General features: G+C 57.1%; 7 protein-coding genes across 7 annotated transcripts; 5 read left to right on the forward strand and 2 right to left on the reverse strand.

Annotated features, from left to right (window-relative positions):
- Positions 1–2,369: 2,369 nt before the first annotated feature.
- Positions 2,370–3,488, reverse strand: ACO1O0_007455 (DUF3984 domain-containing protein; the record flags this gene model as incomplete). Its single annotated transcript, XM_083196828.1, has 1 exon — positions 2,370–3,488. One exon carries the CDS (start codon positions 3,486–3,488, stop codon positions 2,370–2,372), a length of 1,119 nt encoding a protein of 372 aa, XP_083048036.1.
- A 938-nt stretch (positions 3,489–4,426) lies between these two features.
- On the forward strand, positions 4,427–8,483 carry ELP1 (Elongator subunit IKI3; the record flags this gene model as incomplete). The annotated part of the gene is made up of 4 exons (XM_083196829.1): positions 4,427–4,584; positions 4,641–6,367; positions 6,420–6,762; positions 6,812–8,483. 4 exons carry the CDS (start codon positions 4,427–4,429, stop codon positions 8,481–8,483), a joined length of 3,900 nt encoding a protein of 1,299 aa, XP_083048037.1.
- A 328-nt stretch (positions 8,484–8,811) lies between these two features.
- BUD6 (actin interacting protein 3-domain-containing protein) lies at positions 8,812–11,846 on the reverse strand (the record flags this gene model as incomplete). Its single annotated transcript, XM_083196830.1, has 2 exons — positions 8,812–11,610; positions 11,682–11,846. The coding sequence occupies 2 exons, from the start codon at positions 11,844–11,846 to the stop codon at positions 8,812–8,814; spliced, it is 2,964 nt and encodes a 987-aa protein (XP_083048038.1).
- A 1,164-nt stretch (positions 11,847–13,010) lies between these two features.
- Positions 13,011–14,711, forward strand: ACO1O0_007458 (general substrate transporter; the record flags this gene model as incomplete). Its single annotated transcript, XM_083196831.1, has 3 exons — positions 13,011–13,182; positions 13,243–14,036; positions 14,103–14,711. 3 exons carry the CDS (start codon positions 13,011–13,013, stop codon positions 14,709–14,711), a joined length of 1,575 nt encoding a protein of 524 aa, XP_083048039.1.
- Positions 14,712–16,672: 1,961 nt separating this feature from the next.
- ACO1O0_007459 (major facilitator superfamily domain-containing protein) lies at positions 16,673–18,625 on the forward strand (the record flags this gene model as incomplete). Its single annotated transcript, XM_083196832.1, has 2 exons — positions 16,673–18,090; positions 18,151–18,625. 2 exons carry the CDS (start codon positions 16,673–16,675, stop codon positions 18,623–18,625), a joined length of 1,893 nt encoding a protein of 630 aa, XP_083048040.1.
- Positions 18,626–19,198: 573 nt separating this feature from the next.
- On the forward strand, positions 19,199–19,853 carry ACO1O0_007460 (GFA family protein; the record flags this gene model as incomplete). Its single annotated transcript, XM_083196833.1, has 4 exons — positions 19,199–19,358; positions 19,424–19,485; positions 19,575–19,667; positions 19,740–19,853. 4 exons carry the CDS (start codon positions 19,199–19,201, stop codon positions 19,851–19,853), a joined length of 429 nt encoding a protein of 142 aa, XP_083048041.1.
- An 876-nt stretch (positions 19,854–20,729) lies between these two features.
- On the forward strand, positions 20,730–24,329 carry ACO1O0_007461 (SMP domain-containing protein; the record flags this gene model as incomplete). The annotated part of the gene is made up of 1 exon (XM_083196834.1): positions 20,730–24,329. The coding sequence occupies one exon, from the start codon at positions 20,730–20,732 to the stop codon at positions 24,327–24,329; it is 3,600 nt and encodes a 1,199-aa protein (XP_083048042.1).
- Between the last annotated feature and the right edge of the window lie 113 nt (positions 24,330–24,442).

Here is a 24,442-nt window from a genome sequence, read left to right on the forward strand (position 1 = left end):
CATTTGACAGGCCGGAGCTTGGAAGTTGGCCGTGATTGGAAATGGCATGGTCAAGGGAAGTGGGGAAGGGGTGCGGACGTGGTGGAGGCAGAGAGACATCCATGGCAGCCATGACAGCCATCCAAAGAAGCGCAAGGATGCTCGCGTGCCGGGAGGAATTGGGCGTGGGTCGTGGGTCGCGGGTGTAGTACAGTAATAGTAGAGTACTTTGTAAGGCGGGCGGGACGTGGGCAGAGATCTCACATGGAACTCACCTCAGATATAGGGTTCCGCGGAGACAAATACTAAAGGCGGATGATCTTGGGTGGTTATTGTGGGAGACGCGGCTGCACGTCTATCGTTGCCAGGTGCCTCGTTGAAGCCGTTGCTGAAGAGAAAAAGAGTTCCAACCGAGCGAGCGACGGGAGGTAAATTGCCTGAACAATGCCTGGAGATGAAAAGTGGCCTCGCTGTGATTCCACGGTGGATGAGCAAGGCAAAGTCGCGAAGAGCGGTGATGGACGTGGAACAGTAGAATTAGATCAAATGATTTACCCCGGCGCGCGTAAGTTTGCCAAGTCGGGGATGTCGGCTGCGTGGAGAATGGAGTCTGAAGCCCAAAAAGCCGGTTGTTGACCGTTGAGGGTTTGATGGAATGTTGTGATTGTTGCCAAACGTGATGCAAAGGAAACGGAGTTTGTAAATACTATTATTTCAACCTCCGTGCAGAGGCCAAAGACCAGACGGAAAGCCTGGTGGTCCACCAGCGCGGAGGCATTACGTCGATGGTTGCATCATTGGGACATTGCGACTTCGTGCTTGTTGCCTTTATATCGGGCATGGTGGGAGGCTGGCAGGCTGGCAGCTGCCCCTCGCCCCACCTTCCCTGCAGGCCTTCTGCCTGCACCGTTGTCGGCAGGAAGTCACCTCGGCAGGTGGTAACTGGCTAACTGTGGTGTTTGGGGAAGTAGGTGCATTTAGTTTCAGCTCCATCTCCAAGACAGCTACTGAACCATTCCTACTACTATCATGCAGTTCACCAACGTGCGGCGAACTTTCCCTCAGGATCTTCTCCTTGCGCATCAGCTGTAGCCCATCAAGTCGACTTCAAGGACCTTGGAGCGCACCTAGACTTGGTCTTTCCTAGGCCCTTGATGTACTTGAGGCCATCCAGTCTCTTCTAGGTTTGGTCTATGCCTAAGGTAGCGACACATTTTGATTCCTTGTAGGTATTGTCTCCCGTAGCCACCAACAGCCAGCACAGACTGGCTGATCGTCCAAGACACCGCGCGAGCCTGGGCAGTCGACGTAGCGTGGCAGAAATTTTCTTCTCTCTTTCCATAATACGCCCTTGGGATATCCCGCCCCATGTCATCATCCCACATCAACTCGGTCTACCGGGATTCTACGCCAAGCGCATGATCAGCACAGTAATAGACCATCGGCCGCTTGATGTGCCTCATCTTGCTTTTGTTGAAGAACTCCGAAATGAGGGATCACTTCGCCACGGCTGGCTTCTAGTCATCTTCTGATATTAACCCACAGCATGCATACTCGCTGCTGGTGACCTCCCAGAACGTTGAACACTTTGAAGGGATTGGCTAATAGCCTGGGGGTCTGACGTTCCCCAAGAAATTTGTACAGATACGAGTAACGTGGCAGGCCGAAGAAGGAAACACTGGGGCATGGGTTTCAACCCGTTACCACAGGACTCATGAGCTTCTGTTGATCGCCTCCAGGACGCCCCCATGAGTTTAATGGGTTGCTGGATGAGGTGTTCTCAGCCAAGATCCAACAGCTCATCGTATATTCGTATTTGTGCCCAAAGCCCAGGGATCGGTGTGATGAAACACCACCCAACGTCATTTCGCACACGCCGATCAGGGGCCGCAGGACGGATAGCGCCCGCAGCCACGCTCCAGAAACTTGCTGACCATCTCTGCCAGGCCTAAGACAAATGGGAGCTGTATGCTTCGTATAGGCTATATTTGTCGAGTCTGGTGCTCCATAAACGTGTTGCTGCGAACCATTGACACAGCTTTGGAGCAACAAATACGACTGTGATTGTCTCTTGATGAGACAGAAAGGGGCATGAACTAGATAATATCCCATACTACCTTACCTACTACTACGACACTCCCCTGAGAAATGTTGAAGTATACTCGTGGTAAGTACTACTGGTACATACGTACTTGTCCCCGTCTGGAGTTGGGTGGCAACTCTAGTTAGGTGGTCACGCATGTCCCTTCGTATACTACCAGTGCCTGAAAGATTAGATGGTTAATATTAGCATATATTAAAGTTCCGCTGCCAGCGTAGGAATAAACCACTCCCATTATCAAACTTGCTTGCCCTTTGGTTAGGTTAGGTGGGACAACCGTCTCGCTCACTCAAAACATGACCTTGGAAGCAACGCTCAGCAGCCACGCGGCGTCCCCCCACGCGCCCTCGTCCTTTCTCGGCGGCGGCATCTTCTCATCGGGGACGTTCGAGATGCCCTCAAAGTGCCTTGATGACCACCCGCTCCGCCCCGTAGCCTGCGACGCAGCGTCCTCGATGGACTCATCCTCGCCATCGTCCTCGTCCTCGTCGTACTCGTCGACCGAAAAGAGGGACCACCCCAGCATGCTGGCTAGCCAGGAGCCCCCGCCGCCCTGCCCGTAGCGCATCAGCCACCGTACCGCCGCCTCGTCGTCCTGAGACGTGTCACGCTCCAGCTCTTCTAGCTTCTCGTCCAGGTTGACAAAGTCCGGGCCCGAGATGCCCTCATGGGGCGGGAAGTAGGAGCCGTCGCCCTCCCCCATGGGCGAGAGGAGGTTGCTGCGAAACTCGGCGACGCTGTTGGCTCGGCTCGCGAAGCGACTCGCGAATCGGCTCCCGTTGGCCGACGTGGCGTCGTCGTCGGCGAGTGCGGAACTGCCGCGACGACTGGCCCGGTGGCTGGCTAGCTCGCGCTCATGGGCTAGCTCCTTCTCAAAGGCCTCCTCGTCCTCGTCCTGCATCGCTGCCAGGCTGGTGGAGCTCTGCCGCGACACGAGCCAGGCCTGGCCCTTGAACTCCCTCGCCTCAGTGCTCATCAGGGCGCCGGTCCGGAGCAGCCAGTCGCTGTCGCCGCGGCCCCTCGGGTCGAGCGCCTCATCTTTTCCTCGCCTCTTCGGGGTGGAGGTACCGTTCTTGCGGCCATTGGGGCCGGAGATGTGCGTTGTGGACTTGCTCTTAGAGACGGGGCCACCGGGAGCCGAGGGTGTTCTGTGGTGGGACCGCGACCGAGGACCGGCTGGGGAGTGGGAGAGGAGGCGGGGAGTTGTGGGGGCGGATTTCCCCTGGAGGTAGGAAGTGCTGCGCTGGACGGGAGTTTGATGAGATGTTGAGTCGAGGATGGCGGCAGCATCATCGTCGTTGAAGGGGATCTTGGTAGTGAGAGGAGCTAGGGTGAGGTGGTTGACGTTGGTCGAGGAGCGGTTCTTCCGACGGGTACGTTCGGCGTGGGGGTTGTAGGAGAGGTCCATGGTTGTTGCGGCGTTAAATTGACTTGCCAGCTGAAGAAGAATGGATAGGAAGAGGGGAATGGTGATGGGCTAGGGAGGATGCTTCTCGCGATCCGGAGCTCTGTTATGTAGCTGGAGTCTAGCTGTTGGTTGGAGGCGGCTATCGCTGCAATTGGGGTGCTGATCGGCCCCACTACAAACGGCTACGCCAGCCTCTAGGCCCCCAGAGTGCTCTGAGACTAGCCGAGGCCAGTGGAACGCCGCTTTCTGCTACGGGCGGTGTTGTACTGTTGCACTGCTGTTGGGGCCGCTAAAGGAGCCGCCGGAGTCCGAAGGTCTTTTTTCAAGGTTCGGTTGCCGGCAACCACCCAAGGTTAATCAGTTATCGGAAGTCCGGGAGAAATTGGGTGCAACAGCAGTGGGCAGTGCAGCGCGCCCATCAGGGTTCGTGGCATTATCGTGGCGAGGCTGCCGGGAGTTGGAGCAGGCGGCTGCAGGTGAGTGGGTGAGGTGAAGTGGGTGAGTGGTGAAGTGTGGCACTGAGTGGCACTGAGTGGTACTTCGTATCTAACCTGTGGGAAGTCCTGAACCCCCAATCAGTGTGTCGATGGCGCCTCTATAGGCTGGCGTCGTGACCTCCCCGCCAGCAATGATCAAGTACCGCATTTGTGCAGGAAAAAATCTGGATTCAACATCAACCTCGTACATACATCCGAACAACAAGAGTCATCCGCCACCCTGGATATTCCGACGTTGCAGCACCTTCCCTGTGCACGCACTATTATTATTTTTATTTCTTATCGCTAGACGGGCTAGAACCTGAATGCGCCGCTGGCCAGAAGCGGCAAATCTAGAACTAGGATCGGGTGGCCTTGGCCCTCGTGTGAAAGCCGTGTGAGCGCATCTGAGCCTCAAGGACCACCTCCCACCGCCTGACCGACCCTGATTCGCCACACACCATGCGTAATCTTCGTAACGTCCGGTTTGGCCGTTGGAGGCATCCGGACATCACATCGGCCTGCTGGGATCCCGAGAAGGATGACATCCTGTGCACCCTGGGTCCTACCCAGCAGAGCTCCAATATCGAGTTGGTCCGAGTCTCGGAGAACCAGGAACTGTGAGTATAGGCCAACTTGATCACAAACTCGGAGAATATACTAACTGGTCCCCCAGGTCACACCGTACAGTCGCCAGCTGGGATGCCCCAAGCCCCAGCCCAGACCTATTGGTGGACAAGGTTGTGAACATCCAGTACTTGAGCGGCACGGGAACCACATGCCTTGTCTTCGAGGGCGGTGATATTGTCACCGTGCAGGAGGACCAATTCACCAACAATGAAGCCCACATTGAGATCATGGGATCCATCGATGCCGGTATTGCGGCTGCAAGGTGGTCCCCGGATGAGGAGCTCCTGGCCATTGTCACCAAGGCCAACACGACGGTCTTCATGGGGAGTACATTTGACCCCGTCAGCGAGGCCACCATGACCACCGAGGATCTCAAGGCATCCAAACAAGTCTCTGTCGGCTGGGGAAAGAAGGAAACCCAATTCCAGGGCCGTGGGGCCAAGGCCCTGCGAGATCCCACTATCCCCGAGAAGGTCGATTCCGGTGTTCTGAGCCCCAATGATAATGGCGAGACAACCATCAGTTGGAGGGGCGACGGTGCTTTTGTCGCCATCAATGCGGTTGAGCAGGGCAGCCGAAGAGTCATCCGGGTCTACTCTCGTGAGGGCGAGCTTGACAGCGCCAGTGAGCCTGTGGACGGTCTAGAGTGCACACTTAGCTGGAGGCCTGCTGGTAATCTCATGGCTTCTGTCCAACGCCTGAAAGATCGCATTGACATTGTCTTCTTTGAGCGCAATGGTCTACGGCACGGCGAGTTTACACTTCGGTCTCCCGAATCAGGGCCTGCCACCTCCCAGAAGAGGATACGCCTCGAGTGGAACGCGGATTCCACCGTGCTGGCAGTTGTCCTAGACGGCTTAGTCCAGCTGTGGACAATGGGCAATTATCACTGGTATCTAAAACAGGAGATCCCCATGGACCCCAACTGTGTCTGCTTGAGCTGGCACCCCGAGAAGGCCCTAAGGTTCGCCGTCGCCGCCTCCAATAGCGTCATCTCCGCAGAGCAAGTCTTCCACACGGCCAGAGGCTCCTGCCGCCCTCCTTATGATAACGGAGCAGTCGCGGTCATTGATGGTGATGTTGTCAAGCTGACTCCCTTTCGCCACGCCAACGTCCCGCCCCCCATGGCCCTATTTGAACTTCAGATAGAATCATCGGTGGTCGATGTTGCTTTTGGGCGCCAGAACAAGAGCTTTGCCGTGCTGCACCACAAGGGCGTGGATATCTTTGAGTGGCCTGTGAAAAATGGCAGATCACTCAGACCTGAACTCAAGCTCAAGGTTCCCTTTGAATCGGCAAACATCCCAGAGTACCATTTGACCTTGCGGATATGCTGCAGCTCCGCTGGCAAATTTCGGTGCATGAACTATCAGGACGACCTAGGACATCTGCAGCTTGGCGTCGATGCCGATCTTCCAGATGCTCATATGAGCCTGCTTGACGAAAGCAATGCTCTCATTGCCACATCCTTATACGAGGACGACGATATCATCGAGGGCTACGCACAGGATCGCAACGGGGGGCTGTATCGGCTGTCTCACTCCGGGAGCGAAAAGCTTCCGATCCAGTTCCAGACTCAGCTCCCATTCTTCGAGTTCGCCAAGGTTGACGATGTCATGGTTGGCTTTGGCCTCTCGAGGAATGGCCACATGTATGCGAACTCACGACTGCTGGCCAAGAACTGTACTTCCTTTATCCTGACACCGAGTCATCTCATCTTTACCACAAACAACCACTTTGTTAAATTTGTTCACATAACCTCTAATGTCGACGGTAAGGAAACTCTATGTACCTCGTCACTCGACCCTTGTCTAACAAGTTGCAGACCTCGAGGTGCCGGAAGATGACCCTGAAAAGGACGAGCGGTGTCGCAACGTGGAACGTGGCTCGCGTATCGTCACTGCCATACCCACCAACATGAGCATTGTGCTTCAGATGCCGCGCGGTAATCTCGAGACGATCTTCCCCCGAGCCATGGTGTTGGCCGGTATCCGTCAACTCATCGAAGAGAAGGACTATGGCCGGGCCTTTTCATACTGCCGCACCCAGCGCGTTGACATGAACATCCTCTACGACCACAGGCCAGAGCAGTTCCTAGCCAATGTGGGGCTGTTCCTCGACCAGCTAAAGGATGTCGCCCATATTGACCTGTTCCTCTCCTCACTTCGGTATGTTTTGTATACATTATGTCCCGTTATCTTTCTAACCTCCTCTCAGGGAAGAAGACGTCACGCAGACAATGTACCAAGACACCAAGCGTCCAAAGCATACGACGGCGGCTATTGCCTCGGATCCTCCAGTCCCGCCCCCTACATCCTCCAAGGTCAACACGATCTGCGATGCTCTTCTCAAAGCACTCCAGGCACGTAAGGCCACAAACCTGCAGAACATCGTCACGGCCCATGTCTGCAAAAACCCGCCGGCCTTGGAGGATGGCCTCAAACTGGTTGGAGAACTCATGCAGGAAGACGAGAAGCTGGCAGAGAATGCGGTAGAACACATTTGCTTCCTCGTGGATGTTAACCGCTTATACGATAACGCGCTCGGCCTCTACGATCTCGAGTTGGCTCTTCTCGTCGCCCAGCAGTCACAGAGGGACCCTAGAGAATATCTCCCATTTATCCAGGATCTTCACAAGCTTCCTGATGTTCGACGAAAGTTCGCAATCGATGATCACCTCGGGCGCCGCTCTAAAGCTCTTATTCATCTACAGACTCTCGATGCATTTGATGAGCTCTGTGATTACACCACCAAGCACATTCTCTACCAAGACGCCCTCAAACTATACCGCTACGACCCGGCCCGCCTTCATACCCTCACCAATCTCTACGCCTCCTACCTAGAATCTACCTCTGCCTACCGCGAAGCTGGTCTCGCTTACGAGTCCCTCCAGAACTTTGCCAAGGCCACCAGCTGCTACCGGGCCGCTGGTGCGGCCTGCTGGCAAGAATGCCTCTTTACTGCTCAACAGCAGTCCCCTGCATTGTCCTCGGAGGCTATGTCGGATCTAGCCACCACTCTCGCTGAGGCCCTTTGGGAGGCAAAGGATTACGCCGCTGCAGCCAGCATCCATCTCGACTATCTCTCCTCCATCGAGTCCGCCGTCAAGTGCCTCTGCAAGGGCTACCACTTCGCCGAGGCTCTCCGGCTCGTCGTCCAGAAATCACGTCCCGATCTCCTCACTTCTGCCGTCGATGTCGGCCTTGCCGAAGCCCTCGGCAGCAGCACCGAGTTCCTCGCCGACTGCAAGGCCCAGCTCAACGCCCAGCTCCCGCGCATCGCCGAGCTCAGGCGCAAGGCGGCCGAGGACCCGCTGTCCTTCTACGAGGGCGAACGCGCCGGCGGGATCGACCTCCCCGACGACGTCTCCATCGCGGCGTCCTCCCGCATCAGCACCAGTGCCAGTCTCTTCACGCGCTACACCGGCAAGGCTGGAAGTGTCGGCACTGTCGGCACGGGCGTCAGCCGCGCCACCAGCAAGAACCGCCGCCGCGAGGAGAAGAAGCGCGCCCGCGGCCGCAAGGGCACCGTCTACGAGGAGGAGTACCTGCTCAACAGCGTGCGCCGCCTCATCGAGCGCGTCATGGCCACCAAGGCCGAGGTCGAGCGCCTCGTCTTTGCGCTTGTGAGGCGTGGCATGGCGGAGCGTGCGCGTGCCGCCGAGGCCCTCATGGCTGATGTGGTGGCAGCCTGCGAGCGTGCTGTGGAGGAGGTGTTCCCGCAGGGCTTGCAGCAGCAGCAGGCCGATGCTGAGCCTCTAGGACAGGAAGGGGATTGGAAGGCCAGAGGTGGTGAAGCCGTGTTTCAGGAGTTTGTAGAGCGGAAAGGACAGGCGATGGAGGCGCCAGTTGTGACGGGACTGAAGAAGCTCGCGCTGCTGGGTTCATAGAATCTGGAATTGATTGGATATGATGATACGTCTAGACATGATGTACCTGTCCATATGGGTATATATGTATTATACTCCGTATGTTTGATGGAATGGACTGGAAAGGTTCTCTAGGATACCAATACCCTGAACGGTGATGATGAAGGAATCGACTGTCCCATTGCGCCCCAGAGCAGACCCAGCGCTATGTAAGAAGTCACCCCATGATAAACATACTCCCCGTGAAACTAAGCCATCATATGAACAACCACAAGTCGTACAATCCGTCCGCCAGTCCGACGCGAGAGTTGCATCATAAAAAGGTCCCAAGGCATGTTCGTGTCTGCGTTTATCCATCATGTTTCACATCCTTGGTCCCATCACCGTCCTGGGCAGCCTCCTCCGCGGGTTCCACATACTCATCACCCTCCTCTTCACCCTCCTCATACTCTTCATACTCGATGTCGTCATCCTCTGCCACCAGGCCGTTCATGCGCTCCCACACCTCGCGGCGTATCCTATCATCCTTCATCTGTCGCGAGCGCTCCACTTCCTCGAAGCCCCCGGATTTCTTGAGCTTGCCGTCGTTGACGAAGCTCTTAATCTCCTGGTGCAGGGCGTTGCCCCGGCGGCTGGCGAGGTCCTTCTGCCGGAGCTTCTCGGCGCGCTCAATGGCCTCGAGGCGGTTCTCGTGGTTTGGCTGCAGCGCCCTGACCTCACCCAGGACGCCCTCCTTGGCGGCGGTCTGGTCAAGGCTGTTGCCGAGGTTCTCAAGCCCCCTGGAGAACTGGCGCGCCGTGGTGGCGCTGGTGCCCGTGCCGTTGTCCTTCATCTGCTCCTTGGTGGCCTGCTCGACGAGGACAAACGTCTCCGAGGCCTTCTCCAGGTCGTCCCGCAGATCCACGAGCAGGTCCTCCATAAGGCGGAGCTCGTCGCGGCCCTGGCACACATCTTCGAGCTCCTTCTCCCAGATCTTGGTCCAGATTGGCTTCTCCTGGCTGAGGTACTCCTCCATCTTCTTCAGCTCTTTGGTCAGCCCGGAAATCTCAACCGAGACGCCCTCGAGCTGACGTGGGCGAGGGCGGACACCGCGGTGCACAACATCCTTGCGTAGGTCCTCCACCAAATCTTGGAGGTCGTCCACCTTGCCGACGAGTCGGTCAGAGTCCGTGTTGAGCTGCTTGCGGCCTTGAGTGACGTACGAGTAGCCCGCATCGCCCTCGATATCTGGAATGGATGCCTTGGCAGCAACTGTCTTGACGTTGGCAGCCTTTTGACGGAGGCCGGACATGGAAGACTGGACCTCTGACTGGAAGTTGGAGTATGTCTGGCGCAGAACAGCCAGGTCTCGGCGGAGGTTCTGGATCTCGCCCATCTGGCCCTGGCTTAGTTTGCGCCCAAAGCCAACCGAGCTCTTGGTGCCCTCGGACGGCGCCTGTACGGCTGACGGTTGTGCCGCAATGTTGGCCAGGTCCCGAGCCGTCTCCTGTTGGCGATCAGAGACGCGCTGAAGAGCTGCGCCATGGTCGTCCACGTTCTGTTTGACCTCCTGGATGATCTTGGTCAAGGCTTGCATCCCATCATCGATGTGTCGCTTTACTTCATCCAGGGGCTCCACATTCAGAACCAAGACTGTGCGATCCTTGACGTCCGACAGATCCTCAAGCTCGTGCCTCACGCCGGAGACAGGGTCCTGGATATAAATATCGGGCAAATCGGCGCCATTCTGCTGTGTGCTCCAGGAAAACTTCTCGATGAAGGCAAGCTGCAGGCGGCCGATTGTTAACTCTTCTCGTCCCTCTGGCAGCACAAACTTCTTGACTTTCGACTTGTATTGAAGGAACAGCGTCAAGTCCTGGGTGGGCGTCGGCGGCGGAGAAACCTGGAAGTACGACTCGTTTTGTTTGGGCTCCTGTGGTGGCGCTGGGAGTGACTTATTTTCCGGTTTTGCTTCTTCCCTCTTAGTCTTAGGTGACTCGGCATCGTCCCCTGGCGTAAAGGATGGAGCAAATGGCGGCGGCTCCTTCAGTGTTGCACCAGGGGCATATTTGTCTTCGGGGGTCTGGGGTAATGGGCTCTCGGAGAGCGAGGGTTGATCCTTGGCCGATGACTCCTCGGATACTCGAGCCGGGACTCTCGATGAGGGAGCTTCGTACCCCCCAGCTCTTGACTGACTGGAAATATTCCGAGTATGCCGAACCGACTCCCGCTTCTGGACTGCCCGCAGAGATTCACGCGCCTCCTTCTTGCCCCTATTTGGCACAGGTCCATTCTGAGCCAGCATCGGGACGCCGTTGGCGGGGCCTCCCAGGTGCTTTGAGATCTGATATTGCGAGTATCGTCGAGACGCTCGCCGCTCTAGATCGCCTCCCTTCTGCAGAGCCGCCAGGGCGCTGGACTGGTTATCTGGAGGCGGTGGAGGCGGAGGAGGGAAGGAATCCACATCGATCTCGCCCTTCCCGGGACCAGATAGTATCCCCGACTCATCAGCGGGATAGGGCGGCAGCACGGGAATATTCTGCATGGTGTTGCTGGAGATAGAAGACTGCTCCGAGCCCATGGAGCCCAGAGACTGGTCCCTCTGAGAGTTAAATCGTCGTGTCGGGGACGGAGTCCTGTTGGGATGCCGCAAAGAGTCACTACGCGGACCGTCGGGCTTGAAGCCACTGTCCAACCCTTCTTCCAGAAGGTTTGTCAAGCCGCTGTTGCCGCTGCCGACGGTGCTGACACTGGTGGTCCTCTCGGGCGCTGCGTTGCCATCACGATCCCGCCATTGCTTCTGGCGGAGCTTGTGCTGCTTTCGCTTCAGGCCGTGGAGGAGGTTGATGATAATGTCTCGTATCCTCGGCAGATATTTCTCGAGATTCTCGGAGCTCGCTTCTTGGCTCAGTGTGGCTTCGAGGATATGGCGCAGTAGATCGGGAACGTTGCCCAGGTCGGAAACGTCGACGTTGATGGCTTGGAAGGCCCTGCAAGCCATGTTGAATTCGTAGCCTAGTCGGACGTAAACGTCGGAGACCTGAGTGTCGGTAGCCTGGCCGCGGGACCATTGTGTGAGGGTCTCGAGGAGCTGCTTCGTCGCGACAAGGAGGTGTGTGACGCTCTTTTCGATCTGCGAAAGCGGCACGCTGGTTGCGCCACCCGAACTCTGCGGTGAGGGTTGGGCGTCAGCGTTTGCGACTCTCGTACGCTGCACAATGATGGGAAGCATGTACTCACTTCCCTGGCCAACCTCCTAGAGGAGCCCGGCTGGCCTGATCTAGAGCCCATATTTGACGGACGGCCTTGGATCCCCGGGGATATAGACCGGATGGGGATGTTGGGTGGTGGCCCAGGCTCGTCGCGGCGCTGGAAGCCCCGCTGCGAGCCAGCCTGAGGCTGCATCGCGAGTAATGTTCGTGGTAAGAAGTGTTCAAGGCCAAGTTATCGGTTTGCGACGTGCCGGGGGTTGGTGGGCAGTCGGAGGCAGTAAAAGGAGTCGCGCAATTAAGTAAGGTATTATTACGTGGAACCACGGCTGGTTAGGGCAGCAACAGAACTGACATGGTCTGAGCTGGGAGAATGAGGGATAAGGACGCAAATAAACAGGCAAGCAAATCAAGCGACAGCTATGCGAAGACAATAGCAGTGCTCCAGGCTGGCGACCGTGGCGAAGGGAGTTTGGCGAGGGCAGAAGTGAGGATGAGGGCGCTGAGGATCGATAGGAGAGCACGACGTGGATGGTTGGGTCATTGGATAGCTGGATGGCTGGATGGCTGGAAAGGGATTGGCGGAATGCGGGTTCAGTGGGGCCCCCCGATCCGCCAACGCACCAGCTCTCCAGCTCTGAGAGACCGAACCTCTTCAGTGTCTGCAGTGTCTGACTGTGGTGCTGCGCCCAGCGCAGGGACGCTTAGACGCTGTAGCTTTCCCACTGGTTGCAGACTCCTGGCTCCCTCGACAGTATCCGTACGTTCATTCCATGATTCCAGTCTTCAACGGCTGCCCTCATGGTCTCCATTGTCGCGAGGACATGCCGCGTTCCTATCCTCGACCAGCTCTATTGAGCATTATCCAGCGTAACTTTCATTTCTATAATTTAACTACCGCAACGATTCACACAAATCGTGGCTACAAACCCAAAGCTGTCAACCTCACCATACCAGACATGAGACTGTGCTGTTGCAGAATGCAGATCTCGACTGTCTTGGAAACTCAATTCGTCATGACCAACTCAATCTAAACCATTTCCCTGGGCGCCGGATCTAGACTCGGAAATCACATGGCGGCTGGACAAATCAACCTTTTATGTTGGCACTCGGAGGGACTCTAATAAAACAAATCTTCAAATCATCATACGTACCTTTCGTATTCTTGCCTGAAGGCCTATATTGGACCGGTCACGTTGATGGAATCCCGCCTGACCCCGCTGAGTCAGCGCTTCTCTGCTTGGGCTGGGCCGCCTCCCCCGGCGTCGGCTCCTCGACTTCCCGTCATGAGTTCGACGACAAGCATTCTTGGACCTTATGCATGTGTAGCGTTCCGGAGTAACTCTACGATGCAGACAATATGGACAGCCCCCATGAGCCGCTGATATCGGACGAGCAGCGGCACGGCGAGCTCCATTACGCAGCCGACGATGCCGACAATGCCATCGAGGCCAGCAAGGCCGAGACGAAGCCCGGCACCTTCATGCTGCTGCTGACCTTTGCGGCGGGAATCAGCGGGCTCCTGTTCGGATGTCAGTTCTCACGCAAGGCCTTGGCGGCAATAGATCTACCATGGCGCTAATTCGAAGCAGACGACACAGGTGTCATATCAGCGACGCTCGTCTCGATCGGAACATCGCTCTCCAACCGGGCCCTTACGTCCATGGACAAGTCTGTCATCACCTCGTCGACCTCGTTATTCGCGCTCATCATATCGCCATTCTCCTCCGTCCTCGCCGACAAGCTGGGGCGCAAGCGGGTTATACTCTACGCCGATGTCTTGTTTGTCCTCGGAGCGCTCATCCAAGCCTACAGCTCCACGGTCACAGGAATGGTCGTCGGGAGATGCGTCGTCGGTGCCGCCGTCGGTGCCGCCAGCTTTGTCGTCCCGCTGTACATTGCCGAAGTCGGACCCGCGTCGCATCGTGGGAGGCTAGTGACGATGAATGTCCTCTTCATCACGCTAGGCCAGGTCGTCGCTTACATTGTAGGGTGGGCCTTCTCTGTGTTTGGCTCCGAGACATCGGGGTGGAGGTGGATGGTTGGGCTGGGCGCCCTACCAGCTGCCGTGCAGGCTGCCATTGTGGTCTTCATGCCTGAAACACCGCGATGGCTCGTCAAGGTGGGCAAGTCGGCAGCCGCCAAGCTGGTCATCCAGAAGGTCAATGGCGGCACCGCTGCCTCGACGCGGAACGCGGACGCGGTAATCAGGCAGATTGAGATAGAGGCTCGTCAGGAGCATGAGGCGGCGCGCCTGCGAGAGCGTCAGCGGTCCGGGCCATGGAAGTGGCTGGGAGCATGGCAGGAGCTGGTGAGCGAGGGGAAGAATCGGCGTGCGCTGGCTATTGCCTGTCTGCTCCAGGGCCTTCAGCAGCTGTGCGGATTTGTACGTTGCCTGCGGGGGTGTGTTCGCCCACGCGAGATGTGAGACTAACATCCTTTTTACTCCCAGAATTCGTTGATGTACTTCTCGGCTACGATATTCACGCTCGTCGGTTTCAAGAGCCCAACACTGACGTCGCTAACGGTGGCTATTACCAACTTCATCTTCACATTGGTAGCGCTAAGCCTCATCGACCGAGTCGGCCGCCGGCGCATCTTACTGTACTCCCTCCCGTTCATGATGCTGGGGCTACTGTTATCTGCATTCGGCTTTTCATTCATCACCCTCGGCGAAACGTCCGAGGCCAAAGCTGAGGAAGAGGGGAACTCTGGTGCGGGCAGCGCAGCGGGCATGATCCTCGTGAGCATCATGATATACGTGGCCGCGTTCGCCATCGGGCTGGGCAACGTGCCGTGGATGCAGAGTGAGCTGTTCCCGCTATCGGTGCGGTCGCTGGGCAGCGGGGTGGCGACGGCGACGAACTGGGGGTCCAATTTTGTGATAGGGCTGACGTTCCTGCCGCTGATGGACGCACTGAGCCCGTCGTGGACGTTTGTGCTGTACGCTGGGATCTGTGCGGTGGGATACGTGCTCATCTGGCGGATCTACCCCGAGACGGCGGGGCTGTCGCTGGAAGAAGCCACAGCCCTGCTCGAGAACGGTTGGGGCGTGGGTTAGGGTTATTACCTACTAGGCAGTAAGGCAGTGTGTAGTTAGTGACCCAAGTACTACTACTGTACATTTTGCAATATTCGTTTTAAGGGACGGTGTCGATCCCTAGCTCCCAATGGTGATTCCGTGCCACTGAACCCATGGTCACTTTTGACCCAACACTAAAACAGGAATGGCCTTCAAATACTATGCCGAGGATGAACTTGCAACTTTTCAGCTTTTCAAGTCTGAACCCTTCGGCGGGTGGTGCCGAGGTGGGGGGGAGCGGAATGCGGAATGGATGGCCGGTGCAGGACGCCGATACAAGCCGTGCGGTTGGCCCTTGCGCGAGTGGCAGTGCCACCGGCGACCGACAACGCACCGCGGTGGTGTGGTGTGTGTGTGTGTGTGTCCTGTGGAATCCGGAATCCGGTGGTTTGGTGTCGGCGCGCCGCGGCGTCAGCCCTGCCAGCTCGGCTCCGGAGACGGCGTTTTGCTGGTACTAACTAGGTATCCGTACCAAAAGACCACAGAGTTAAGTATCTTAAGGTAAGTAGTAAGCAGATGACGTGACTGGAGAGCACGATTTAACCAGACGGCTGGCTCTCTTATTAATGGATTCTACTACGAGATACTAAAAAGGCAAGGCGCAGTCATACCGATTCCTGTATTCGCCATCACCGGATTACACAGCAATTATCAATGCGATACGAGTTGGAAGTCAGGTGCCGAGGCCCTGAGCCGACGCTACTACGATCGGGTTGCAGCGGCTGCGCAAGACAGTGGAGCACTGCAGACGTTGCTGGTGCCGGCATCCGCTATCTGGAGCCCAGTCAGGCTGCGAGCCCACTGGAACCTGGAAGCTTCTGCTAGGTTTTCAGGTTCCAATGTTCCATGAGGCATGGACCATGGAATATGGATGGTTCCGAACTCCCGCGCCCACTACGGAGTACAGCTGCACGATAAACAGCCACTGAACCAGGGCATCGGGCGACGGCGCAACCCAAAACAGAGCGTCGCATAAAAACAGATGACTGTTCCCTGCAGAGAATTTTCCATGTTTTTTTTTCCCACCTTCAGCAGGGGTAGGTAGTCTTCGGGATTCAGACGTCAATTCCTGGCGGGTTTCGAAAGTTTCAAATGCTTCTTGGTTTGTAAGCAACTATGCGGACTAATAACTAGTAGGTACTCCGTAGATATTGTCCGTGTTTTCCGTATGTCCACATGTAGTATATCCGGATGTAACTGTTAACTAGTTGGTCGCAGCAGACCAGCGATTGGAGTCCTCAATGATCCGATCAATCGTCATTGGGCCCCCGCCACGGGATTCGCATCTTGCGGCATACCCGGCCGGACTTAGACGGGTGACCGGCTCCGGCGATATGCACAATATCCCTACCATGTCCATCTGTCATCATGATGCTCCGCTCGGCACCTGGCGCATCTTTAGAAAGATTAGAAACCCAGGGCGAAAAAAATTCATGGTGGCGGAGCGATAGTTGCTATACTAGGCGCTAGGACCCACATCTTCGGACGCGATCCCGACGAGGGTGCCATTCCACAAGCGAGTCTAGGGTCCTGGCCTTATAAGATCGCCTTATTTAATTGCCAGAGCTCCCCTCTTCGAGGATCTGTCTGTCTCAGACATTATTATCGCCCCCCAGACTGTCGCATTTGGCCAGCGCAGTGCCTAATCGCCCAATCCCGTTTCGCTCTCTTCTGCAACAATTGAATTCCCCGCCGCCGTGTCCGTCGACCGTTGTCGGTCCCGCGCGTGAACCTTCCGAGGCAGTTACGGTGCATCAACCGCTACGCCTTCCTACCTTACTCGAATAACCTTTGACCGGCTTCTCTAACCCCCCTCTTTTCAAACTTCTCGCTTCTTCCCATCCTCCCATTCTGTACATACAGATACAGCATCCGATATTCGTTTTGCTGCTTCTTGTCAACCCCGCCAAGGACACCCCGCGTCCGTCAACACCGACATCATGCCTCTCGATCCGGTGGATAGGACTCTTATAGAGGCTGAGAGAGAGGCCTCAGCCGAGCGCTATGAGCACCGTGCCAGCGAAGAGATTGAGCGCGTCCTCTCTGCCTCGTCCGCCTCGAGTTCCACGTCCAGCCACCACAGCGTCCTCCAACACCAGATGAGCCGCATCACGACCCAGAACGACCTCGAGCGCCATCCCACCGCCCTGAGCCGTATTGCGACCCAGCGTAGCCAGCACCAGTCCACCGTCGGCTCCGGACTGCGCAGTAGGGTCAGCACAAGAGCTGACAGGAAGCCTCTGCCGCCTTTTGGCGCCGGCAAGCCCTACCCGCCTCCCCTGCCCGAGCGCGAGGAATATGTCGTCGAGTTTGACGGGCTGAAAGACCCTCTGCACTCGCAGAACTGGCCGCTGAGGAAGAAGATGCTGACCGCCGCCATGCTGGGATATACCACCATGACCTCGGCCTTCACTTCCTCCGTCTTCTCCAGCGCTACATCCGTCGTCGCCATGGAGTATGGAGTTGGCCAGGAGGTCGGTCTACTAGGGACCACATTCTACGTCCTTGGTTTTGCCTTTGGTCCGACGCTCTGGGCGCCGCTGTCTGAGTTGAAGGGACGTCGCCTGCCGCTCGTCCTCGCCATGTTTGGCTTCTCTGTCTTCTCCATTGGTTGCGCCACGGGCAAGGATATCCAGACCATCCTCATCTGCCGTTTTTTCAGCGGTTTCTTCGGCGCCTGCCCCCTCGCCGTCGTCGCGGCCGTCTTCTCCGACATGTTCGACAACCGGACGCGAGGCATTGCCATCACGCTCTTCTCTATGGCTGTCTTTACTGGTCCCCTGCTCGCGCCCTTTATCGGTGGCTTCATTACCGAATCCTACTTGGGCTGGCGCTGGACCGAGTACCTGGCCTCCATCATGGGCTGGGCTGCCTTCATCCTCGACTTGCTCTTCCTCGAGGAGACCTACCCGCCCGTCATCCTCATCCAGAAGGCCTCCGAGCTCCGCCGACGCACTAAGAACTGGGGCATCCACGCCAAGCAGGAGGAAATCGAGGTCGACTTCCGAGAGCTGGTCTCGAAGAACTTTTCGCGCCCCATGCGCCTTCTCTTCACCGAACCCATCATTCTCTTCTTGTCTATTTACATGAGCTTTATTTATGGGCTTCTCTACCTCTTCCTCACGGCCTACCCGCTCGTCTTCATGGGTGTTCACGGCTTCAATTCCGGTCAGTCAGGACTGACATTCTTTGGAATGATCTGTGGACAGCTTCTCGGCGGTGCTGCTGTCATTGCCCAGCAACCGTGGTACATGCGCAAGCTGGCACGCAACAATGGCGTCCCCGTCCCTGAGTGGCGGCTGCCCAGCGTTATGGCAGGCGGCGTCTCCTTCGCCATTGGTATATTTTGGTTCGGATGGTATGTTCAGTTCTGTATGTGCTTAGATCTTCAAAGATATAAACTAACTGTATATCCTAGGACTGGTTACACCCGCGACATCCACTGGGCTGTGCCTGCCGCGTCTGGCATCTTCACGGGCTTCGGCCTCATGTCCATCTTCCTCCAGGCCCTCAACTATCTTGTAGATGCCTATCTCATGTTCGCTGCGTCAGCTATTGCCGGCAACACCTTCCTCCGGTCCCTGGCCGGAGCTGGTTTCCCTCTCTTTGCGCGACAGATGTTCGACGGCATGGGGATCCAGTGGGCGGCAACCATGCTGGGATGCGTGGCCGCTGTCCTAGCACCTATCCCGTTCATCCTCTACATCTACGGCGCTAAGATTCGCCAGAGGAGTGCGTATGCGCCGACCTTCTCAGCCCCTGCTGACCCCGTTCCGGATGAAGACGAGGTTGATGAAGGGCCGGCGACTCAGGAGAAGGAGGAGGATCCCGCCGCCAGTGCAAACGCTCCCGCGAGGGACAGCGATGTCAATGGCTCGAGGGAGAATGTGTAATAGGTGGAACGGAGAACAGGGTGCGGTTTCTTGCTATATTAAGACGGGGTAGTGGGGCGTTTTGATGCATTTCCGGAGCCGGCGACATTACAATTGGTGTGTTGGCATGATTCTGTGATACCTCATGGACGCTGGGATGGGACGACCTGGCAACAGGATATTTACGCACTTAACTCATAATAGTAGACTACTGGTAATATTTATAATACGGCATACCTAATGAAGAAGGTACGATCTCTCGGTTTGAAAATGAACATGGAATTGAAGTTAAGCAACCCCTGCTCGCCGTGATAGTCATACGGGGTCTAAGTATCTGCGTACAGACATTACCGATACCGCTGCGACTCAACCCACCTCGACGTCGCCGCGTGTAATCAGGTCATACCATGAGCTGCTTTGTAATTAACGGCGGGGTAAGTTGTGAGCCACGTTGCAATGTGACATATCCCACGGGTACCGTATATATGTATCAGTGGTGGCGGCCCAGGTCACATAATGCCAAGTGCCAGAGCAACTCCATCAACAACCAAACCCTTCTCCCCGAGAAAACCCCCATAGGAACAAGCCGCCAACATGAGCACCGCTGAGACGCCAAAGGAATCGGGGACATACGATGCTGGGTGCCACTGCGGCTACATCAGCCTCTCGCTGACGCTGTCGCCGCCCCTGCCCGAGTACACGGTGCTCAATTGCAACTGCTCCATGTGCACGCGGGCTGGGTACCTCCTCGTCTGTATGGCGACTTGTCCAGAAGCCCCCCCTCCCGGCGGTCTAGGTGGCTGACGATGGGGAGTTTAGACCCGAAGCACGAGGACGTGACCTGGAAGAATGACTCCAAGGCGCGCTGCTCGGTATACCAGGTATGTTTTTTCGAGCTGGGCAGTACCTATTTCTGTGTACTACTCTCATGGGATTATTAGATGCATGTGTGTCTCTGACGATGGCCTAGTTCAACACCAAGAGCAAGGACCAGCTGTTCTGCCCCAAATGCGGCTCGAGCATCGGCATCGACTTTCTGCAAAAGGGTTTTTACGGGATAAGTGTGAGTCAGGCCGGAAAGGGGGGGTTGATGGCGGGCTTGGGGGGGGATTGCTGACGCGGAACGCGCTTACAGGTTCGGACTATCAACGACATGGATCTCGACACGCTCCAGTATAAGAAGCTGGACGGGAAGAATCTCGTGAGCCCTGCGGGGGATCTGTCGGGGACGGAACACAAGGAGACGTAGGAACCATCCGGGGAGGAGGTAATAGGACGGATATCGAGGAATTGATTGTGATGGTGTCGAGTCTAGGTTCGGATCGTCTGGAGACTGGAGGGGGATGGGGTTGGATGGGCGGTAAGTGGAGGAGGGGCCAAGCCATCGACGCAACCGTTGCGGGAGGCTGAAGGTTGTTTTGGGGGGGGCTCTATAAGGTAGGAAGGAGTCCAGGGCCTCCAGAGGCTGGTTCAGTGGGGGTATTGCAGGGGGACGACCCCTGGACTGCCTGTGCTCCAGCCGCTACTACGACGTAATATGCCCTTAACAGGACCCCTCCATAGACCCCCACGGAGGGTACAGTCAATATAAAAGTCGCAGACTGGCCTTGCTGAAGCTGCGGATGCGTCGTGATGTCAAGCTCAGGATGCCTTGCACAATGGATACCCAACCATTCAAGGCCATATTCAGCCATGCCGTGGATGGCCTGGAGTCTCCAGCTGGATCGAGAGTTGGGACGGACCGGAGACGCTAGTTGCAGGTAGTTAGTGGCTCCCAGGATCGCAAATCGCGAGATCGCAATGGCCAAACGTCACACAGCGCTACGTCATAGAGCCCGGGGCTTCCACTTGGAGCTGGCAACAAATGCCCAGACAAGTTTTGACGACCACCGTCATGGCTAATAATCATGGCCAACTTCCATGGACCGTGAATTGGTTTCCCTTCTCTCTTCTTCACCACCATTTCTCCTCTCCAGCCTCGGGCAGTCTGGAATCTCTGGATGCCGGATGCTCTTCCTACATTCTCACGACCACCTCGCACCTTGAGCTCGACACGACGGCGAGCTCAGACCACCGACACATGAACGATACTTGGAGAAATTGAACCATCCCCAGACACCCCATCATGGATGTCCAGGAGCACAAGCCTGCCCAGCACTATAGCGGGCGCAACAAGGTCCCCAACATCCAAGAGTTTATGGCCCAGCTCGACTCGGAGAAGAAGCAACGAGATGCAGCCATCGACCAGGAGCTCAAGCGCAACAAGCGCACCGGCGAGGTCAAGGAGCACACCAACGAAGCCAAACCTACCAGGAAAGACACCCGCACCGTCCGCGACCCCGTCACCGGCAAGGACGTCATGATCCGCGACGTCAAACTCGACTTTGAGGATGCCGTCGAGAACCCCCAAGTCTCCGTTCCCAACGAGAACCTGGGCAAGCCTGCCACCATAGCTACCTCCTCTAAACAGTCTGGCGAAGAGTACCGCTACGCCCAGGACGTCACCGCTCCTCCCGACCCCGTCCAGACAGGCTCCACGTCCGATGTCCCCATCCGCAGCGAGAAAACCTCTGTCCTCTTCTACAAGACCCCCTCCATCAGCTACGAGCCCATGTTCGATCATCTCGAGCACCGCGGCAACTTCCTCTGCGCCGCCATCTTCTTTGCCATCATCTTTGTCGGCAAGTTCTTTGGCGGCAGGCTCCTCGGCCTGATCCCCCTGGCTTTCTGCATTGCCTCGGGCGTGTTCCTCTGGATCAAGGACCTGATCCGCCAGGGCCGTGACCACGAATGGGCCAGCGAGCAGGAGCGCGGCGAGACAGCTACCGCCAACCTGATTCCAGAGTCTGTCGAGTGGATGAACACCATGCTCGGCATTGTCTGGGGGCTCATCAACCCGGAAATGTTTGCCAGCGTGGCCGACACCCTCGAGGATGTCATGGCTGCTTCCGTGCCCGGCATCATTGAGGCCGTCCGCGTCGCCGACATCAACCAGGGGAACAACCCCATCCGAATCCTCAATATGAGGGCTCTACCCGACTCCCACGTCCAGGACATCAAGGACGAGCTCCGAAGGCAGCAGGAAAAGACAATGGATCCCGACGAGCTTGCCGCCAACGAACAGGCTGGTGATTTTTACAACATGGAGGTTTCTGTTGCCTACCACGCCAAGCCGTCTGGCCAGGACATTGCTTCCAAGGCGCGCAACATGGGCATGCAGCTGGTCTTCTACCTCGGCGTCAAGGGACTGTTTGGAGTTCCGCTGCCCGTCTGGGTCGAGCTCATCGGCCTTGTCGCCACGGCTCGAGTCCGCCTCCAGCTCACCCCTGACCCGCCGTTCCTCAAGACCGTCACATTCACCCTTATGGGCATCCCCAAGGTCCAGGCCGGCTGCACCCCGATGCTCGAGAGGGGCGTCAACATTCTGAACCTGCCACTCATCTCCAACTTTGTCAACTGGGCCATCAGCGCGGCCGCTTCCATGTACGTGGCTCCCAAGAGCTTGACTCTGGACCTCAGCAAGATGCTCCAGGGCGATGACATCAAGAAGGAGACGGATGCCATGGGCGTCATCTTCATCCGCATCCACAAGGCGGTTGGGCTCAGCAAGCAGGACCAGCGCGGCAGCAGGGGAGGTGGCTCCGACCCCTACATCACTGTCAGCTGGAGCAAGTTCTCCAAGCCGCAGTTCTGCACCCGCGTCATTCAGGACAACCTCAACCCCGTCTTTGAGGAGAGCTGTGGTCTTCTCATCACGAGCGACCTGATCAAGGCCGACGAGCAGCTGTCCATGGAGCTCTGGGACAGCGATCGCTCCTCGGCCGACGATGTGGTCGGCAAGGTTGAGCTGAGCATCCAGAAGCTCATCCAGCATCCCGGCAAGATGTTTCCCCAGGTTTCCCACCTCCAGGGCGTCAAAGCCAACAGCACCATGCCGGGGGAGCTACACTGGGAAGTTGGCTTCTTTGGCAAGACACAGTTCCGCAAGGCGCTCCGAACCACCGGCGAGGATCCCAACCTACCCGCGGAGCTCAGGGGCAAGCCAGAGCTTCAGGAGGACACGGGCGCGGTTGAGTCAACCGAGGAGGATGCTGTGGTCCACACGCCCCCTGATCCGCTGTGGCCCTCTGGGATCCTCAGCATCGTCGTCCACCAGATTGTCGGCTTGGAGCTTGCTAATATCAAGGGAACTTCGAGCAAACGCAGGGGCAAAGAGTACGAGCCGGCAAGGCCAGAGGCGGGCGAGGTCAAGGAGGAGCAGGGCAAATCGCTGCCGAGCTCTTACTGCACCATTCTTCTCAACGACGATCTAGTCTACAAGACCCGAGTCAAAACCGTCTCCTCGCAACCCATCTTCAACGCTGGCACCGAGAAATTCATCCGCGACTGGCGATCGGCCATTGTGACCGTTGCCGTGCGGGACTCGCGGAACAGGCAGCATGATCCCATCATCGGGGTGGTGCCGCTCAAGATGTCGGACGTTATGCAGACGGCCAGCGAGGTAACCCGCTGGTATCCTCTCGATGGTGGTATCGGCTTTGGCAGGATACGCATTTCTCTCCTCTTCCGGTCCTGCGAGCTGAGACTCCCGCCCACGCAACTTGGCTGGGACATTGGGACGTTCGAGTTCCTGTCGGACGAGATCGCCGTCTCCAACTACCATCCTCACCAGAAGGCCAAGCTCCGGCTCCGGACAGGAGGCTCCTCGGCCACCGTCAGAAGGGCTCAAATGACCAAGACTGATGACGGGATCAAGTTCAACATTGCCGACACTGAAGAAGAAAGTAAGATCAGGCTTCCAGTGCGGCACCGGTACAGATCGCCCATCTTCATGGAGTTTTACCCCGCTGGCAAGCGACGCCCGGATGCGTTTGCAGCGTTGTGGCTCCTCGAGCTAGTCGACGGGGAGGAAAAGGAATTTGATATCCCGCTATTCAAGACGGACAACAGCGTCCGTCTGTCTCAGAGTTACATTACGCAGGAAAACTTCAAGGAGATCCCAGACCTTCACATTGAGGAGATTGGACGTGTCAAATTCAAGGGCCGCTTCTCCCCAGGAACTGATAGTGATCACATCCGGTTCGTCAGCGACAACGACTCCCGGGAGACAATTGAGACTTGGGAGGCGTGCTACGCCGAGGGCGTGCGCAAGGAGGAGGTGAAGGCTGAGGTCCCTCCCCTCGTCCAGAAGCTTCACGACGAGTCGTTGACTCATGGCCGAGACGTTCTGGCCCAGGCCGACGAGAAGGAGAAGCAGAAGTGGCTGGCCAAGGACGGCACCGACTGGACAGGGGCGTTTGGCAAGGATCCCACAGAGCTGATGCCTTCCATGCGCCATGGCCGTCAAGACAGCGAAGAGTACGACAACTTCGACGAGTACGATGAGGACGAGGACGAGGACGATGAACCCGACCTGGGCCTGCACGATGCGGATCACGAGGGCTCGGCGCGCCCCTCGGTCGAGTCGTACGGCGACAGCCACTCGGCAGCCAGCCAGGCCACGGATGCGACCGATGCCTCGCACAGGAGCCACAACCCGATCAGCGCGTACAAGGACTACCGGACGCGCAGCCGGGACCTCCACCGCAAGCACCGGGGGCTCATGCAGTGGCGGCCGATGCGCAACGCGCAGTTTGCCAAGAACGAGGCCAAGTATGCGCTGCGCAAGGTCAAGACGCTGGGGGCGCTGGACGGGCGGCAGCCGGATGTGGAGACGGAGGTGTGAGCTGGCTTTTCCTTTATTCTTATTTGCCATGTTGAACGAGTTTTCTATGTCTTACTGGGGGGGCTGAGCTGGGTCGCTTGGCTTCTAGGCTAGTATATGGGAAGGGAGAATGG

Source organism: Amphichorda felina (assembly GCF_050947745.1).
Source record: "Amphichorda felina strain 45539 chromosome Unknown scaffold_7, whole genome shotgun sequence".
NCBI classification, from domain to species: Eukaryota; Fungi; Ascomycota; class Sordariomycetes; order Hypocreales; family Bionectriaceae; genus Amphichorda; species Amphichorda felina.